Source organism: Equus quagga, chromosome 13 (assembly GCF_021613505.1).
Source record: "Equus quagga isolate Etosha38 chromosome 13, UCLA_HA_Equagga_1.0, whole genome shotgun sequence".
NCBI lineage: Eukaryota > Metazoa > Chordata > Mammalia > Perissodactyla > Equidae > Equus > Equus quagga.
Window position 1 is genome coordinate 14,109,306 of NC_060279.1, and position 21,125 is coordinate 14,130,430.

Genomic DNA, 21,125 nt, shown 5'->3' on the forward strand with positions numbered 1-21,125 from the left:
AGAGATTCAGAGAAATGGCCAAAACCAGCATGCTCTACAACTCCAGTTGAAGATTTTATCAGAAACATGTTAATGCCAAAAACTTTAAATGAGAAAATAAACATTTCAAAGGGGACACCAAACAATAATGAAAAACAGTGTTAAATTTATAGTTGCTAGCAAAAACTGAAATACTTACCAGGCGTTTCTAGTACCTGACTCTTCCTGAAATGTCCCTCTCGCATGCCAGTAGGCTCATGGCAGCCAAATACATTCTAGGTCAGTGGTTCCCAAACAAGGGCAATTTCACCCCCAAGGAGATTCTGGCATTATCTAGAGTCAGTTTGTGACTGTCACAATTAGAAAGTGAGGGCTACTCGCATTTAGTTGGTGGGGGCCAGAGATGCCATTAAACATCCCACATTGCACAGGACAGTCCCACAACAAAGAATCATTCAGCCCTAAATGTCAATATTACAGAGGTCGACAAACCCTGTTATAGGTGATCTGACCAAGAATCACAGTGACTCTCCTGGGAAACAGAACTGAGACTAAGAAATTAAAGTTTACTACAGACGGTCCTTTTGATCAGAGCAGAGATCTTTTTTAAGAAGTGTGATACGAAGTAAACGTCTAAGAGAGAAGAAAATGAGCAAACAGAAGCCAAAACAGACGTGAAATAAACATTGCCTCAGTTTCTAGCAGTCTTCCACTTCCTTCTTCTAGGCCAGCCTAGCTGCCTTCCTCTCCGCGAGCCTCCAACACCTCCATAGAAATTTTCGATGTATTACATAAAGTAGACTTGGTTTCTATTATTTGTAACCAAGAGTCCTACGCACACACATTACCCACAGAAAACTGCTAAGGTAGAAGAATCATCTACAGCAGAATATGCAATAGTTCAACACAAGTAAATCAAAATAAATTTGGTGAAATTTTATAATAATGAAAAACCAATGGTGAGGCATGGAAAAAAGATCAGTAAAAACTAATCTATAATATAAGGACATCAGAGGATACAGAAAAGGCAAATAATGCGGAAACAAGGGAAAGTGTCAAAATTTCCTAAACCAGAAGGACAACCAAAATCAAAGGAAATAGGTGATAAATTATGTAAATGTTAAGAAATAATCCTTTAAGAAAGACTTGTCAAACATCTACCTATCAAGCTCTTAAGCTTTATGAGGAAGAATTTTATACAACTCGATAGCACAAGAACAAATTATAAAATGGACAGAAATGGTAATTATGTGACCTGATGGAGGTGTCAGCTAACGCTATGGTGGCAATCACGTTGCAATATATAAATGTATCAAACCAACAGTTGTCCACCTTAAACTTAACACAATCGTGGTATGTCAATTACATCTCAATAAAGATGGAGAAAAAAGAGAGGAAGAATTTTATAGTATAAAAATAAAAAATTTTTATATGCTGCCAAGAAGAAAGAAATATATAAATATAAAAGGATATGCATGACCAGACTTGAGAAAAGAACAGCTTGATAGAAAATTTGCCCAGAGCTGAAGCCATCTTGACACAGCCCATGGCCAAGATGACTTTTCTCTTTGAAAATAGTTAATAATTTCAAGAAACAGAAAACTGGAAATAATTAGATGAAAGAAGTTATAAATACATTAGAATTTTTCCAAACAGTAGGGTTAATGACAGAACAAAAGAAAATAGAAAATGAAAGATATAGAGAGAGAAGATTTCATAAGGTTTTCATACTAAGATTTAAAAGTGCAGGTAAGCTAAAACTAGGGTTATAAAAGGGAAAACATAAATACACTGGATAATAAAGCCAAATTTAGAGTAACTTTTTGCCCATCCATAACTGCAAAGAAAACTCAGGTTAGTTCAAAGCATCTTTATGGACTAACCTCTGCATTGCAACCTGCCAGGTATAATATCTCTCAGCAAACAATGAAGAAACTACTTTCTCCCTATGTGCTGAACGCATCAACTCGTTTAAATATTTATTGAGCGTCAATTTGGTGCCTGTCACTGTCAAAGGCACAAGAATTCTACCAGTGAACAAGATCAAGTTCCTGCTCTCACAGAGCTTATCATGTAAAGCAGCACTGTCCAAGAGAAATAACGTGAGCTACATATCATTTTACAGATTCCAGTAGGTACATTAAATTTTTTAGATTTGTAAAATTAATTTTAATCTATTTTATTTAATCTGATATGACTAAAACAGGTCAACATGTAATCAATACAAAAATATTCATGTGATATTTTACATTCATTTTTTCATACTAAGTTTTGAAATACAGTGTGTATTTTCACACAGCTCTTCTATATTACGACAAAGGATATTTACTCATTAGCTGCCACATTGGACAGTGCCAATCAAGGAAGGGAGATAGACAGGAGCTACTAATTCTTTTCATTTCAAATCTTGTCATATTCTTTCACTGTTTAACTGTCTGCATGTATTTCTCTGATAAAAATAACCAAAAAGAGTTTTCCACTCAGAGCAAATAGCAACTCCAAGTATTTATTTTACACAAAACTAGAAACAATCTATTATCAATAGGAAAAATTCTGAACAAACTGTGGTATAGTTATACAACGGAATACTGACCTATATTATTTCAACATGGATATCTCAAAGACACACAATATAGAAAAAACGTTGCAAGATGATACATCTGGTATAGAATTTATGTAAATCTTTCAAACATACAAAGTTACAAACTGTGACACACACGCACACACACTACTGACAATTACAAGTGGAACAAAATGCAACTACTCAGAGGAGAAGGAGAAACATCATCAGGGTAGCATTAACCTGATACTTCAGGGTACTGCTTCAGGGTAGTACTCCCTGATACAGGGAAGGGAGAAGAATGGGTTTGAGAAGAATGTCTGCAATAAGTATTCAACTATCTCTATAATGTCTTATTTCTTTTTTAAAAAATGTGATTAAAACATTAACGTTTGATAAATCTGGTGGGTATCTAGACATTCTTCTATGTTATTTGCTGTATTTTTCTGTATGTGTGAAATATCTCCTTTTGAAAATATGCTTTATTCACACACTAAGAACAGACTGCAGAGTTTATTGGTATCAGAAACTTCTGATAAATAAACATTTTTATAAAAGAAAATATTCTTTCTAGAGACCTCCTTAAAACTTAAATATCAGTTTGACAGAATTAATCATTCCATACTGAATCTGGCCCTGGAGTTAGTTGTTGATTATCAGCAGAGTTATAAAAATATATTGATTCAAAAGCTAAACCCAAGTCCAGATACAATCTGAAGAGAATCTAGAACTCCTCTACAGTATCCATAGAAACTCCTCTACAGTATCCATAGAATATATCTTTTCTCAAAGCTAAAAGGTTTATATTTACCTAAAGCTATGCTCAGAGGTCTCAACGGCTGATGCAGCACCATGACTATGAACTGTCAACATTAGGAATGTATTTACCAAACTTAACATTCTGCTCAGTGTAAAAACATAAAGGAATCAGTAATCGTACACTTTATTCTAGACGCTAACCACAAATAATGGCATTTCTTTATGCAAAATGTGGACGAACAGCAATTTCTCTAGTTGCCCTATTAAAATACAGTACAGCAGCAAATCTCTCAAGATATATTTATAATATATATAACATATATGTGTATATACACATTTATTATATATACTTTAGATATAGGTACTATATATACTTTTGATATTTTACAGAAAGCAAATGGACAAAACATGTGTTATTACTACTACTATAATAGCCAGAATTCATTAAGAAACAAGGGTAGATGATCTCTCCCCCCTGCAACCCACCTCTACCTCTACCACACCTCCTCCAACCAAATGCCTTAGAGTAGATTATGTATCACAGAAATGTGATCAGGATGGATAGTAATGATAGCCTGAACCCTCCTTCAGAATAAACCTTATAAAAAAAAGCTCTGTTAGAATATCAGTTTTAAGAAAATAAAAATGTTGATAGAAAGTTATTACTACAGAAAATATGACTGCCTATCTAGAAAGAGAATTAAAGGAAAAATTATTAGATGTAATACAAGTACAGTAAGGCAACCAGACCCAAGACTGACACACAAAAATCACTAGTCTTCCTGTATACCAGCAATAAGCAATTAGGAAATGCAATGCAGAAAGATTACATTTACAACAAAAATTATTAAATGACCACGAATAAGCCTAACAAGAAATGTCCAAAACAATACGAAGAAAATGAAAAATCCTTCACTTAAGGACATAAAAGATGACCTAGACTGGCAAAGGGACACCACATTCTTGGATCTAAGGACACCCTAATGCTGCACTGTCAATTCACCTCCAAATTAACCTATAATTCAATACAATCACTAGGAAAATCCCATCAAGATTTCTAAATCTTAACAACCTGATCCTAAGGATCTTTGGAAGATATAATATGCAATAACATCCAAATAAACTTTGAAAAAGAACACAATAATGGGAAGCTACACAGATAAACATACGCTTTAAGTTTATAATTAAATTATATTATAATTAAAGTAATATGTTAACAATGTTCAGGAAGCGAAAGATCAATGGAACCATGGAGAGAGTTTTAAAAGATCAGTGTAAATCTGAGAATTTAATATATGAGAAACATGACTCCTCAAAACAGTGGGAATTGATGAACTACTCACTAATTAGTATCAGTACAACGGAAACACATTATTTCCAACCTCAAATACATACATTCATATACATAAACATACATATAAATTTTAGATAAGTTCAAGCTGGTAATGTAAGGACAAAAAATACCAAAAGAAAAAAACAGGAGATTTTTTAATAATCTTGTAAACAAATATTCATCAATAAGAAAATGGTTACTATCTAAACAAAATGGTTAAATATATATCTAAAGTATGGAACACTATAAAGCTGTTGAAAGAAGGAGAAACCTACACATACTAGCAAAGAAATGTCTTCCAGACATATTAAGCACAAAAAACAAATTTAAAAGGAAAAAATTCATATAGTATAATGCCATTTACAAAATGTCAAGAGAAGTATTAAGATGTACACTCATATATATGTAAACACACAGACAAGTTTTGGGAAAATACACAAACAATAAGCAGTAGTTTCCTCTAATAAAGGAATACGGATTGTGGGTAGGAATATCAAAGGTGACTCTGAGGTCTATACGCTTCCGTACTGACTTGTGTGTGTGTGCGCGTGCGTGCGTGTGTGTGTGTGTGTGTGTGTGTAAGATTGGCCCTGAGCTAACATCTATGCCAATCTTCATCTATTTTGTATGTGGGACACCTCCATCCAAAAACAGCTTGATGAGCAGTGTGTAGGTCCACGCCCAGGATTCGAACCCATGAACCCGGGGCAGCCAAAGTGGAACACCTGAACTTAACCACTACACCACCGGGCCAGCCCCTGTACTGATTTCCTTTTTACACTGAAATACCTCTTCCTATCTTTTTATGCAATTAAAAAATACAAACTTCAAAATTAATAAAAGAAAGCTACTATAACAAAAACTTTCACGTTATCAACTTTTCTTTCCTCTAAGAAACAGACGAGTGATACGAATTGTACCTGTTGGTATTGCTAGTTTTAGGAAAGTGTTTTCTTAATAACTGTCTGGAACCACAAAATGCTAAGTGGCAATCTTCAGTCCTAACTCAGTATTGTTATTTTAATTTGCTGGAATTAGAAGAGAGGGGAACGTGCTAACCAAATTGCATATGTTCATATTCTATATTATATTAAGCCACAAAACATTTCCTTTGACCACATCAAGCAAAAGGTTTCTAAACCCTCCCTCTCCTTGGAAAGCAAACCAGGGAATATAAATTGCCTGGGCCTGCTGAGCTTTGTGTTCTGCTGGATTAAAAGCCAATACTGGCAGAGTTCACCATGGAGGAGCAGGCAGTACCACCACCACCACAGACTCAGCACGCTTACAATATGAAGCAGAGGGCTAAAAAGCTCAATGTAGTTATTTTTTTAAGCAACCAAAGCTAAATTTGGCATAGTATTATATTTAATATGTATTAATCTATGCATTTGAGTAAAAGTTCAACTGAAAATAATACTGAGAAATTTTTCTAATTAGTATAATGACAAGTTTACATACTGATATTATGCACTCAATCCAAAAATGCAGAGATTACTAACCAATAGCTATTGTACAAAATATCACACTTCCGCAGATAAAGACACACAAAACAAGACTAATTTTTTTAGCTGTTTCATGAGGGTGTTCATCAACATCTATTTAAGCAGCATCATTCACTCGGACAGCAGTTCTAAATTATACCTAAAAACTCTCTCGGAGACATTAACATAGGCAATTACTGTAGAATAAGTGAATAAAGAAACACAGAAAACACTCTTTCTGTTAAGCTAAAAATTTTTCTTAATTCTGCCGTATTACATAAAAAAGAAAAAAAGGTTATTCTAAGTTGCATACTGCAATAATAAACTAAATATATCACTTTAAGTGGTTACACAGATTCTAATTCAAGATCATTGGAGGACTCCATTTTAAATATTAACATTCTATAAGATAATGCCCCCCTAAAGTTATGTTTAGCCTCAAAACAAACACCCTAGCATATAAGCTCCTACATCTGGATATTCCATACATCTGGATGTACACTAGGATACAGAGAAAAAAATAGCTACCTACACAGTTTTATCAAGCAAAACTATTACTAATCAGACATGTTGTCATTTAAAATGTTTTTAATTGACAATGACTATTATAGAAATATAGAAAAGGATGTAGAATAAGAAAAAATTATTCCACAATTACTCAGAAACACCTACTATGTGGCAAGTATTGTGTGTAAAGGATACAAGGTAAAGAAATCAATTTTTACAACCCAATATCTTAGAATCCAAGAGTCATTTACACAAATATTTACGCAATCAGTATACAATATTGTCAGTCAGTAGTTTTCTAAAGATCTTCTACCAGTATGGTCTAATAAATCAATTACAAATATTAGAGGGTATATATAGCTAATATTTTATACTCTTTTCCACATTCATAAAGAAACATGGCTTAGTACATTCATCCTCTTATAGTAGCTCAATACACTATCACTGATACCTGTTAAATCTTCTTGACAATTTCTAAAAAGCCAAGAGGAGAAAAGAAGAGTTGTAATCTATCAACAGGGGTGGGGAAGAGGGGGCAGGGGGAGTGCAGGGGGGATATAAAATGCTTTAAATAAGAAATATTAGAAACACTAAGGCTAGAGGTTAAGACAGTAGTTCAATGTTACTGTGAAATTCCAAATAGCATTGTTGACTGCCTACTGCTCCCTTCATTAGATCACAATAACATCTAAGTCTCAATCCACAGCCACAGAGGACATAGATCTAACCCCGGCCTACTATCCTGAAAATCTCATCACAGGTCTCAAGGGAGATGGGGTAAAGAAGCCTAAAGATCTTTGCATATACACACATATACATAGGTACACATACACATACCCAAGAAGGTTAACTACACACCATCATATACCAAAACTACAGAATTACAAATAGGTATCCCAATTTCTTTGGTCTCTAGTCTTTTTCAATTTGGGTAAGTATGGTTTTCTGAGGTTCAAATGAAAAAACAGATATTAAGTACTTAGCACACGCATGGCACACAGCACTCAATAGGTGGCAATTATATCTTCACCACTTCTTCCAGGAACTGAGGCCCATCCTAAGTCCATCAGCAGAACCCCGTGTGTCCTACCTGCCTTTTCCCTGACACTCAAGATTCTTTCAAAAGCATGTCTCTCAACAGACCTTCAACATATGAATACTTAAAAAAAGAGAGATAAAAAAACAAAAAGATTTTTTTAAAAAGTTGAGGCCAAAGCAAAAAGACATCATCTCTTCCTGCCATCAAAAGATGGCACAAGACAAGGGCCGGCCCGGTGGCACAGCAGTTAAATTCTCACATTCCACTTCAGTGGCCCACGGTTCGCTGGTCCAGATCCTGGGTGCAGACATGGCACCACTTGGCAAGCCATGCTGTGGTAGGTATCCCACATATAAAGTAGAGGAAGGTGGGCACAGATGTTAGCTCAGAGCCAGTCTTCCTCAGCAAAAAGAGGAGGATTGGCAGCAGATGTTAGCTCAGGGCTGATCTTCCTCACAAAAAATAAAATAAAAAATAAAAAGATGGTACAAGACAGTGGACACTTGCCTGTGGACCAAGTCTAGCGGACACTAGACTAGGAATAAAGGGACTTTTGAACCACTTCCAAGAAAAGAGTCATATACAGTATGTTTTCTGACACAACTGACAATTGTTGAATCACCTTTAATCCATAACTCTTCTTAACGTCACATTACCAACAGTTCTCAAAGTGTGGCCCCCAACCAGCAGCATCAGCAACACCTGGAAATTTGTCAGAAATGCAAGTTCTCGAATCCCATCTCAGACCTGAATCAGAAACTCGGGGGGTGGGACCCAGCAACAAGCTCTCCACACTAAAGTTCGAGAATGACTGTTGTATATGATTTGGTGAAGTATCCAGAGAGAAACTCCAAATTCACCTACTCTAGAAGAAATCTGTTACGATTGATGAGGTTAACATTCTGAAGTATACTGAAATCTCATGTGTGTGGTACATGAGAAAAAGCCCAATTTGGTCACAAAATCAAGAGTATAAAAGTCCTACTAAAACATGCTTTTAACAAGATACTTTATAACGAGAGGTAGAAATAATACAGGGAGGCACAAAAAGGTCTTAGAGAAGATGTCAGATGAAGGAGGTTATAATAGAAAAAGTCATTAAATATTAACCAGCAAACAAATGTGCCAGCTTAGAATGAGGTCTCTATCTAAACTTTACATTTGCATTGGCCTGTGTTTCTGGTTCAGCTTCTCTGAAGGAAGAAACATCCGAACGAACAGTGAGTGAAAAAGAACCATGGGCTGTGTTGTCCTCTGACTGACACCCAGTCTCTTAAGGCAAATCTTCCTGAGAGGATAACATTTACCTTCAGAGGAAGGTAGGACTAATGTGACTTCATTCTCCTATGATTTCAGATCCCCAAATTTCTCTCTTATTTGCTGCTTCCTAAAAGTCCTTTAACAATCAAGAGTCACTTGAGAGAAAAACAGACTGGAGAGAATATAGAGACAAAATGTAAACGCTAAGACAATCCTACACTTTTAGCATGCCATCATGATGACAATAGCAGTGTTTTAGATAGTTTACAAAACATTCTCACATACTACTCATATAATCTTCACAACCATCTTGAGGTAAATAACAATGACAACAAAATTGCTAACTTTCGAGGACTTAGTGCTTGGCACTTCGTGAAGAGCCTTACATAATTTTATTATTTAATTCAACAATCTGCTGAGGCTGGAATCATAACCATTTACTAATGTCAAACATGAGGCAGGATTTGAATCCAATTCTATCTAATTCTAAAACCCATGTTCTCTAAATTTCTAGACTATGGCAAGATTTGGAGATAAAGGCTCGAGTTTCAGTCCCATAATTTACCAGCTATATGACCTTGGGAAATCACTTAACTCTCCTGACTCTTCATCTATAAAATGGGAGGATGAATACTCGCCCTCCCCTACTTCAGAGTAGTTGTAAAGATCAAATGAGATAAAGGACATAAAAGGTCTTCATAAACTTTAAAAAAAACTACACAAATGTAAATTATCATCATCATTCCTGATTTTGATAGAGAAAGAGAGGGGACAGGAAAAAAACCAACATAGAATGTGGGCTGGAGAGGGAAAGATGCTGGTTTTTCTTTTGTTTGGCTTTCGTTTTCTTTTTAAAGCATGCCGAAGAACCTCAAGGAGAAACATCAGACTTCATAATGTACCTGGGACCTTACTGTCAATTAGGCTGCAATAACAGAATCTGTACCACAGCTTATTCTGTCACTTTGTTAAAAACACAGATACAGGGTGCCTGCCACAGGGTCCTTAGTGGTTAAGTTTGCGCACTCCGCTTCAGCGGCCCAGGGTTTCGCCGGTTCGGATCCTGGGCACGGACATGGCACCGCTCATCAGGCCATGCTGAGGCGACACCCCACACGCCACAACTAGAAGGAGTCACAACTAAAAAAAATATACAACTATGTACTGGGGGGATGTGGGGAGAAAAAGCAGGGGAAAAAAAAATACAGATACAGCTACATATCTGTAACTTACCCAGATTTGGACGTTAATAAAAATATAACAGCTGACTTTTTAAAAGTTTAGCTCTCATAAGAATCAGTGACCTCTATACTAGGTCACAAAATTAAAATTTCCTTACAATAGCCTTCCTGCTCTTTTCTACAGTATCATCTTCAACCTGGGGTGCCTACATCTTTCATTCTGCAAAGATTAAAACATGAAGTATAGACCCACGTTTTAAAGGAAGATAAATAAGACCACTTAAAATGATGAGTTTAAGGGAAAATTTTTATTATTCAAAACTTCACAATTTAAGGTTATTTTTTAATAGTATTTTCAGCAAATGAGTGAGAGAAGGAAGTAAAATTGAAGTGAAATCACTCAACTGTTGTGAAGTATGTCAGATATTAAAAAGACAAGAAAGTATTCAACCCTAGATTACTGGTCACAAAACATCAGCTCACCCAAAGGGTACAAGAGCAGAGTTCAGAAACATCACCCAGTACTCACCCCTTTCATACCCAAAACAGCCCCATTATTTTTATTCCTTCTAAATTACATTCACAAAAATCACTTTTGGCAAGGCAAATTATTATAACAATCTACCCACATATTAACAATAAAAAAACACTATCCTCATTTTCAATGAGAAAATACCATTTCTTCTTTCTACAGAAGAAAAATCATGGATTCTGATAAACCATTTCTATAACATACGCACATTTTTACTAACTACTTAACAACACTTGATCTACATTTAAACCTACAGGTGAACTCAACTCCCCGTCAGATCTAACTTTCACACATGAAATTATGTGCTAATACTTCAACACTGAAACTCAAAACAGCGGTTTGTACACTAGTTCTAGGATCCAGATTTTTGTGTCAAACATCAAATGATATGAAGAGCTTTTGAATCTAATGCATTTATTCATTCTATTCAGAATCTACCACATGTTTCTAAGCAGCGGTTCTCAACTAGGGGCAATTTTAAATGTCCCCACCCCAGGGGACATTTAGCAGCGTCTGAAAACATTTCTGGTTGTCACAGCTTGGGGGAAGGGTTGCCAGAAAGGGGTGCTACTGGCATCTAGTGAATAGAGGCCAGGGATGCTGCCAAAGATCTTACAAAGCACGGGACAGCCCCCTACAATAAAGAATTATCCACCCCAAAATGTCAATCCTGCCAAGGTTGAAAAACTCTGATCTACAGAAAATTTATAAGCACTCATCTGTCTAAAAACAGTACTCACTCCACCTTTGTTTCCTATATTATTTGCTAATTGCATTCTTTTCATACTAGTCTTTGGCAACAAACTGAGCATATTTCCATCCTTTCAATCGACTTCTAACTTCCAAACTTGTCAAGAATAATCATCATCTTAGCCACTTTCAAAACCTGACAGTCTTTGACTCATTCTTATTTTCAAGAATAATAGTGGCAGTAGTAGTAGGGGCAGCAGCTAACACATATTCAGCTCTTTCTAAGTGCCTGGCACATATTAACTCATTAATCTAGGTACTATTATTACTAGGTACTCTTATTATCCCCATTTTACAAATGGAGAATCCAAGGCGCTGAAAGAACTTGCCCAAGGTCATACAGATAATAAACCACCAAGCAAGGTTTCAAATCCTGACAGAATGGCTCCAGAGTTTACACCCTTAATAAATATTCCAAAGTGATCTCTCCTTTTTCATCCTCTATATCAAATCATGAAGTCCTTTAAGTTCCATAAGGACAGGGACTCTTGTTATGTTCACAGCAACATCCCCAGTATGTAACAGGTGCTCAAAATACTTCTGTTTGTTGAATGAATGAAACATCCCTAGAATTTACCCCTCCTATTTCCACTGCCTCCACTCAAGGCCAGCCTTTCAGCATTTCATTCTTGGGTTTGTTGATGCATCCTGTAAACTAATCAATGAGGTAAACCGATACAGACTCATTTTCCATAACCTAGCCCCATCCAACGTCTTCAAAGTTTTCTTCCCACTGCTTCTCAATTAGAATCACAAAATCTTAGAGTGAGAACGTACCTTAGAGTAATCTAGTCCAACATTTTAAAGATAAAGAAACCAAAGATGGCAAGTGACTAAATCACCCAGCCAGGTGAGCCAGGACCAGAACTTGATTCTTGCCATTTTGCTCTAGGATTCACTCCTGGAGGATTTGCTTCATTCCTGACAGATGTCTCCTCACTATCCCATGCACAAATTATGTTCATTCCCACTGTTCATGCTCAAGTTGTTTCTCCTGCCCAGTCTGCCCTCTTTTTCTTGCTCCACAGATCCAAATCCTATCCATCCTTCAAAATCTCTTCTCATTCCATTTTCCACGACTTCCTCCTTCTCTGAAAATCTTATGTCCTGAATGAGATGCTAGAGGAAAAGGATCACCGTTGCCTAATGGGCCAAGTTTAATGCAAACTAACACTTCCTACAAAGCAAAGTGACTTGGATGATTTCTTCCCTGAAAACTATTCACTCATTCTTTCCTCCTGTGTTTTAGGAAGTGATGTCAATAAGATTAACCCATATAGTGCCTTCATAAAATCTTCATATATGTGAAAGAGCAGCTCACTCACATCTTTAACAGCAGACATGTAATGCCTAAATGGCCCCAAATCACTTATAGCTCCTTCATTAAGAAATAACTCAGCTTATTCACAAAGTCCAAACCCAGAACCCTCTGATACTACTCACCTAGCAGCTACAGCTCCTTGGTTCATCTCTTTCTTTGCATACTACCATCGATCATTATTTCCTCTAAAACTCCATTTCTAACGAATGGTTCACACTTCTTTTTCTTCCTCCTCTTCCCTACATTGTGCAGTATAAAACATCCTGTCTCTTTTACCTTTCATTATTTCCTATATGCCTCTTCAGTGAAACTCCACTTTGCTACCTCTCATCCAACCTCAACTATCCATATCCAGTCCTTTAGACAGAAGTCACATCTATCTTTTCCGTCTCTCTCAGGTCCTAGTGTATCTCAACCCCACGAAGGTCAATTCTGTTTTTCCCCCCTTCTCCACTCTTCCTTCCTCTAGAAAAGTGGTCTCAAAAGTGGTGTGGCTGCAGCTCAGGGAAACTGCAAAAGGATCCACTGGGCTGCAGGAAAAAAAATATATTAGAACTCTTATAATACTTATTTTTTCATCTCATCCTTTCTTAAACTCTATTTCTGTGTACATTTATAAGTTACATAACATATTAGTACAGTAGGACTAGTAATTAATAAAAATACATAAATTCTTGGAGTAAACGCTCTTTCACTGACAAGAGTGTATGATTAAAAGAGTTTGGAGACAACCATTCTAAAAATACCTTGCAAATGAGGTCAAAGTAATGGTTCCAGACTACACAGAGGAGGTATTATTTATGTATGTATACATACACATATACGGTAGGAAGAAAAACGCTTGTTCATATCTAAAGTCCTAACCATGCCCACCAACCTCTCACCTCCGCCAGCCATCTCAGAATGGTGTCCTACTCAAAAGAGCAGAACAGAGGATGGTTTGGCAAAGCCCTTCATTTCCAGTTTGAAAAAAAAGAAATATTCAACAGCGCTGGGATACCTTATCTTTCCCATAGAAGGGTATTTCAGGGCACTGCTTACTATCCTGACACTGCTCATGGCCTTATACATACACTTTTTACGCCACTATCTCCCGAGATTCAGTTCCTATTTCCCAGTCCCTCAAGGCACAACTCACGTTCCCTTCGCTCAAGACCGATGTATACTAACACCTCCTGGAGTGAGCTCACACCTCCCTTCATCCTTCCCTCCCCTGGGGATACTGTCCACGTCCTCCCCGAGACGCACAGTCCCGTCCCAGGATAGAGGACAGTCCATCCACGGTCCCTAAGACCACTTCTCTTTCCTCCTCCGCCCTCGGGAGCTGCCAGCCAGGCTGGAGTCGGGAGGGGGGAGGGGTGTGACTCGTCTCCCGTGACTGGCCCAGATGGCAGCCGATTCCGCCCCCACTCCTGGGCACCCCTCGAACCCCCAGGGCTGCCTGTCGGCCTCGCACCCCGCCCCAACCCCACGCCCGGCCTCCCCCACGCCCTCACGCCGGCTCCCGGCCGCACTCACCATGCTGGGTGAAGATATTGAAGCCGGCCTCCGCGGTGCGTCCCGCCAGGTCCCGCCTGCGGCCGGAGGGCCTGGCTGCACTGCTGCCCCGGATCCCGCGGGGCTGCGGCTGCTGAAGCCCCGGAGCCTCCCCGACGCGGCCCACCTGCTGCCCCATCCCTGCGCTCGCGTACTCCCGCGCCCCCGCCGACCCCCGGTCACATTCCTCCTCGGCTCCGGCCTCGGGCTCTTGGCGCTGCTCCGGCCTCTCCTTCCCACTCCAGGCCCCGGCCCTGAACGGCCGAGCCGCCGGCAGCTCCGCACCCGGTCTCCTCACAGCAGCCGCCGCGCCGCCTCTCCGCGACTCACAGATTCTCCTTTTCCCTCCCCCGCCCGCGGCTCCGCGCCCCCAACGCTGCCGCTGCCGCCGCCGCCATCTTTAAACCACCGAGCGCCGGGAGAGCGTGGGACAGAGCGCCTCCCGCCCCCCCGCCCGACCAGTCACCTCCGCTGCTCGGAGGGAGGGCGGCCCGCGGCCCCGCCCCAGCCCCGCCCCGCCCGCGCCGCCCCCGCCTCCTCGCTGGGTGGGTCCCCCAGCGCTCACCTTGTCGGCACATCTACCGCAGCTTCAGGTTTTTCGGCGTATGCGTTTCTTCGCGGCGCCTCGGTCTCCCACGTCTGGAGCCGACTTAGCCGACCCATCCCACGTTCGGCTCCACATGCTACCGCCTTTTGGGGTTGGTCAGTCTAAAGCCTTCTCTGTCCCACCTCCACCTGTCAATCGATCCGTCGGCCTGAGCGGCCCAGGTGCACAGCTCGTTAGTAGGCACAGTTGGGAGAAAAGCACAAGGCATTTGGTGCTTGCCATCCGGGTGATGATCCCTAAAAATGCCCAGAAGAATCCCTTTAAACACCCTTGTCAGCGGCCTAGAGTCAAAATTAAAATTATACAAAATTTACGTGAAGGTAGTAAATTATTTCATGACGAAATTATTTCATGATGTTAAATTGCGCTCGCCTTGATTGTCTGCACTCTTCAGTCTCATTGGAGAAGCACTTGTGGCCCCAATCCTCATATTACATTACCATGAATTCCTCTTGAACTTTACCATCTAACCACATGTGTGTTTCTGTTACCCTTACAATGCTTGACAGTATGGAAAACTAATCTTCCCACTGGCATGCTTTATATACCGTGCACGTGGTCAGGTCTTCTTTTGATGACAAAGAAGCAGAAAAATCTATCTTTGACCCTGTTTCTGAGTCAGAACTTACGCGTCTTTAACTTATATTGTCTAAAGAGAGTGACTCAAGCAGAAAAGTGTTTCTTGTACGCGCAAACACATACATATATATATATATAAATATTCACCTATCATCTTCCCCACTGCACATTCTTGCATCTTAATATTGATCCAGTTTCTTAAATTCTCAAAGAACTTGATAATTATCCTCCTGCTATTCCTTTGGCTTCCCTGTTTTCTTTATAAAAAGTATCAGTTATTGGAGGTAACACGCTGAGAATTTACTTAAAATTAAAGCAGAGAGGATGGGCACCATTGCAAAGAAGCATTAGAACAACCACTGGGATAGGTTTTGGGAGGAAAGTGGATGCAGCTCTCCTTTACAAGTCTTTCATGGAACCAGGCTAACCTTAGATGAACCAGCCACTGACGCTGATAGTCACTACTATAAGAGCATTATGAAATTATTCCATTGCTATCCAGGGCGTGGCCAGAAATAACTGAAATTGCCCCCGAAATGGGAACAGAAACACTGTGCTCTAGCCTTGGATAGAATATGAATTTTCCGTTTGGATCAAAGTTTTCCTGTGCTTAAAATACTTTTTTTTTTTACTTTTAATTCCCAAAATGTTTGCAACTACTGAAAAAAAAGTCATTCACAAGTGATAAAGGTGATCATAGAGCCAGAATTTGGTTTGCTGTTTGATTATCCTGGAGAATTCTAACTTGGGGATAACAGTCTGCTAATTCATGCATGGTATATAAAAGATAAGTCTATACTATACTATACTATGAGTATAGTGCAGTGGTTAAGGGCAGGGACGTTGAAGCCAAATTGCTTGAGTCCAAAACTGGGCTCTGATACTTACTAGCTATTTGCTCTTGTGTAAATACTTAACCTTTTTGTGCATCAGTTGTTTATCTGTGAAGAGGTGGTAACAATAGTACCTACCTTAGAGGGCTCTTGTGAGAATTAAATTGGTTAATATATATAAAGCACTTAAAACAGCATATAGCATATAACGTGTCATACAAGCACTATTAGTACCAAAAATATGAAGTTTTCAGAAGTCCATCAACTTTTGCAAGCGTAATTTCTTCAAGTGTTCTATATTTAGATTATGGAACAAATTGTACGGTATCTATTCAGGTGAGCCCCCCTCTACCACCTGCCACCTTGCATTTAACTAAAAAACACCAATCAACCAATAAAAACATATAGAATCATATATCACTTTATTAGTCATTCCTACCTGATTATCACCAGCTACCTGCATATGTAACTATTACATAATACCTTTGTTTTGCATGTGAAGATTCCTCTACCCTTGATTCTTAAGATCCTATACAGAGTAAAGCAAATATCTTCTAAGTGGAGACTTAGGATACATGCATTATCTTGTGGATATTTTCCATTCTTTCGTTTTCAAAGTGAAATAAGAACTTTCAGAATTGGGAGGGTAGTGATAGGCTAGAGAGAAACCTAATTAATTAGGTGTGGGAAACTATTTATCTCAATATACCAAGCCCAAGTGATTTGCCTGAGAATTTCATTTAAACATGTAAAACATGAAAACAATCCCAAGTAGTACCATCTCAGACTAACTGAGGGCAGCTGTGAACTCCAGGCAGGGAAGGAAAGCAGGTGAAAAAAGTAGCAGGGATGCTGCACAGTAGCACAGGGACGGCTTCAGCTGAAAGATGGCCAGGGGCTAGCATGAAAGATCAGACACATCACCAGCAACAAGGCACACTGAAGACAGAGATGCTCACCGTCTGTACCTTCCCTGTAATAAGAGCAAGGGGCTTGTGAGCAACACTTCACTGGTCCTTGTCTTTACTAGACGGCAGTTCCAGGCTACTGCCACGTTCTTACGTTATGTCCCGTATCGACTTCCTTTTCTACCTCTGTGGACACAGTCTTCATTTAGACTCAGGCCACCTCTCTGTCAGACTCTCCTGCTACTTGCCTTTTCTTCCTGGGTTCCTCACCTCTAGCACCAGGGAATATAGGAAAACAAAGATATTTCTTCCTCTCGTTGCTTTGACCGTATTCCCCCTCCCCTTCATCAATTCTAAATTTTTCACCTAATGTTTCAAAATTATCTTCCAGGATACCTTGGATTATAATTGTCTAATGCTCATCATCTCCTGTTCTTCAAACCCCCAACCCTTCTATGGGAGGCATATATGTTTTATCCAATTAGTCTCTTTCTGAGATATCTTCTTTTAGCTACGACTTTGAAAACAATCGTATTATCTCCAGAGTGGCTCCCGAGCGACTCCTCTTACAGTATTCAGGATTCTGCTCAGACGCTGCCTCCTTCATTAGAGAATTTCAGACTCATCCATAGAGACCTCACAGCTTCCCTGGACTCAACTTGGTCCAGACCTAAAACAACCACAGCTGTTAACAATTCTTTGCTTATAAAATTCAATCACCTTCCTCTACATCCCTCAAATGTGTTTAATTTTGACACGTGGCTCAGTCTCACAGGGTTGGAAAGAACCTTAGAGATCATCTAGGCTAATCTCCTGGAATTCCCTCTATGACAACTCCAGTCAGGGGGCCCGTTTATTCTGAAGGGTTCTAATTGTTAAAAAGTTCTTCCTAAAGATAAACTGACACATGCCTCCCTGAAACTTCCACCTGTTTCACTCCTGGTCCAGTTCTATTCAGTAGCGACACAGAACAAATCGAACCTTTCTTCTACACAACAGCCCTACGAATATTTGAGAGCTGTCATGTTTTCCCAAATCTTTCCTTTTACTTGAATACATGCATATGCTTGTATAGTTAGGTTTATCTCTGTCTATATTATCTACGTGGGCTGAAAATGTTTATGTAGGTAAACTGGAAGAAAAAAGGTTGTCATTTCATATGTAGTATCTTTCTTTTTTTCCCAACTTTATTAAGATATAAACGACGTAGAACATTGTATAAGTTTAAGGTGTACCACATATTGATTCGATATAGTTGTATACTGCAAAATGATTACCACCATAAGTTAGCTAACACCGCCATCATGTCACATAATTACCATTTCTTTTCGGGGGTAAGAGCATTTAAATACTACACTGTCAGCAACCTTCAAGTATATAATATAGCATTGTTAACTACAGTCACCATGCTGTACGTTAGATTCCCGGAACTTATTCATCTTACAACTGGAAGTTCGTGTTCTTTGACTAACATCTCCTCATTTCCCCTGTCCTCAGCTCCTGCTGGCCACCACTCTACTCTCTCTTTCTATAAGTTTGGCTTTTTCAGGTTCCACATTTAAGCGATATCATACAGTATTTGTCTTTCTCTCTCTGACTTATTTCACTTAGCATAATGCCTTCCATGTCAATTTATGTTGTTGCAAATGGCAGGACTTCCTTCTTTGTCATGGCTGAATAATATTCCATTGTAGATAGATAGATAGATAGATGTGAGATATATATATATGTGAGATATATGTATATATCTCACATCTTGCTTTTCCACTATTTTTAAGCTGTTTGTGCACACAGTACTTTGGATTTTGTTTGTCTCTGCATTGTTGTATTAAGTCTTTAAAGGCCTATAAAGTGCCAAATACAGTTCCATTTACAGGCTGACACTTTACAAGTCTTCTTGGATGATCATGAGGAGGAGAATGGTTCTTATCTGGCTGTGATAGAATAAGCCATTCTCTTTGAAGATAAGGAGATGGATTAAATGAACTCTTGTTGTTCCTTTTAGCCCCAAGGGACTATGATTCAATATTTCTTTGATTAAAAAACTTTATAAATTATTAAGAGACCATTTCAAACAATTGGCAAAGTGCTATATAAATGTTACCAGTAGCAATAATAACATCTATTCATTTTAAATTAATAAATTAGTACTCAATCCTTTTCTATGGTAATAATGAAATAGCTGATTAAACAATCCATTTAACATGTATCCATCACTAACTACAGTGTAGTGAAATTGGGCCTGGTTTAGAATTTATGTGAAATGGGATTGTTTCAGTTATCTATTGCTGCATAACAAACTATCCCAAAACCAGCGGCTTAAAACAACAGTGACTTATTACTTCCTGCAATTGTATAGAGAGGCTGGGCAGTTCTTCTGCTGATCCCAACTAGGCTCACTCATGTAACAGCATTCAGCTGGAGGGTCCACTGAGCTGGGAGGTTCACAATGGCCTCACTCGCATATCTGGCAGTTGGTGCTGGTATCGATTAGGGTGTCTCGATTCTCCTCCATATGGCCTCTTGTTATAGGCTGAATTGTGTTCCCCCAAACTCATATGTGAAAGCCCTAACCCCCAGTACCTCACAATGTGACTGTATTTGAAGATAGGGTCTTTAAAGAGGTGATTACGTTAACATGAGGTCATTAGGGTAAGCCCTAATCCAATAGTCATGGTGTACTTAGAAGAAATTTGAACAGAGACACATGCAGAGGGAAGACCGTGTGAACACACAGGGAGAAGACAGCCATCTACAAACCAAGGAGAGGCCTCAGAACAAAGCAAACCTGCTGACACCTGCTCTCAGACGTGCAGCCTCCAGAACTTTGAAAAAAATAAATTTCTGTTGTTTAACTCACTGGGTCTGTGGTACTTTGTTATGGCAGCTCTAGCAAACTGATACAAACAATCTAACCTATTGGAGAATGAATGAGAGGCGTATTAGTTTGCTAGGGCTGCCAAAACAAAGTACCACAGATGGGGGGAGTTAAACAACAGAAATTGATTTCCTCACAGTTCTGGAGGCTAGAACTCAGAGACCATGGTGTCAGCAGAGCGATTCCTTCTGAGGGTCGTGAGGAAGAATCTGTTCTCTGCCTCTCTCCTAGCTTCTCCTGATTTGCTAGTAACCTTTGGTGCTCCTTAGTTTGTAGAATTGTCACTCCTATTTCTACTTCATCTTCACATGATGTTCTCCCTGTGTATATATCTGTGTCTAAATTTCCCCTTTTTATAAGGACGTCAGTCCTATGGGATTAAGACCCACCCTGATGACCTCATTTCAGCCTGATTACCTCTGTAAATGCCCTATTTCCAAATAAGGTCATAATGTGAAGTACTGGGAGTTAAGACTTTAACATGTGAATTTTGGGGAACAAATTCAACCCATAACGCTTAGCTTGCTCACAGCATGGTGGTCTCAGGATTTAAGACAGCAAGAACAGAAGCTGCAAGATCTCTTGAGACCCAGGCTCCAAGACTCTCACAACATTACTTCTACCACATTCTATTAATCAAAGCAAGCGACAAGGCCAGCCTAGATTTAAAGAATGGAGAAGCAGACTTCACCCCTTAATAGAAAGGCCAGCAAAATAGTATGTCCATGTTTTCAGTCTTCCACAGGGTCATATCCTTTTTTATAATTAACTAGCTACCTGGCCTTGGGCTAATCATAAAAGCGTAGATTCTTAGAATCAGAAGGGACCCCAGCCAATCTTATTCCCACTATTGAATAAATTTCCTCTGCCCCCTTCCCACTCTCAAGCTTCCCTTCTTGGGCTATTCCCGGGAGAACTCATCAAGCCTCTGTGTCTGTTCTTACGCTTGTTCCTCTGCCTTGAAAGCCACTACGCCCCTTTTTTTTATTTCCGTCTTTTTCCTGAAGCATAATGTTCATATAGAAAAGTGTACGTGCGCGCGTGTGTATGTGTGTGTGTGTGTGTACACTGCTTGATGA

General features: G+C 39.2%; 1 protein-coding gene across 2 annotated transcripts in view; it reads right to left on the reverse strand.

Moving 5' to 3' along the window:
• ABL2 (ABL proto-oncogene 2, non-receptor tyrosine kinase) overlaps positions 1–14,669 on the reverse strand; it is a 103,213-nt gene extending 88,544 nt beyond the window's left edge. For both annotated transcript variants that reach the window (XM_046680669.1, XM_046680666.1), the window contains exon 1: positions 14,224–14,669. In XM_046680669.1, coding sequence (XP_046536625.1) covers positions 14,224–14,380 — 157 coding nt within the window. In that variant the 5' untranslated portion in view covers positions 14,381–14,669. The remainder of the gene's footprint in view (positions 1–14,223) is intronic.
• Between the last annotated feature and the right edge of the window lie 6,456 nt (positions 14,670–21,125).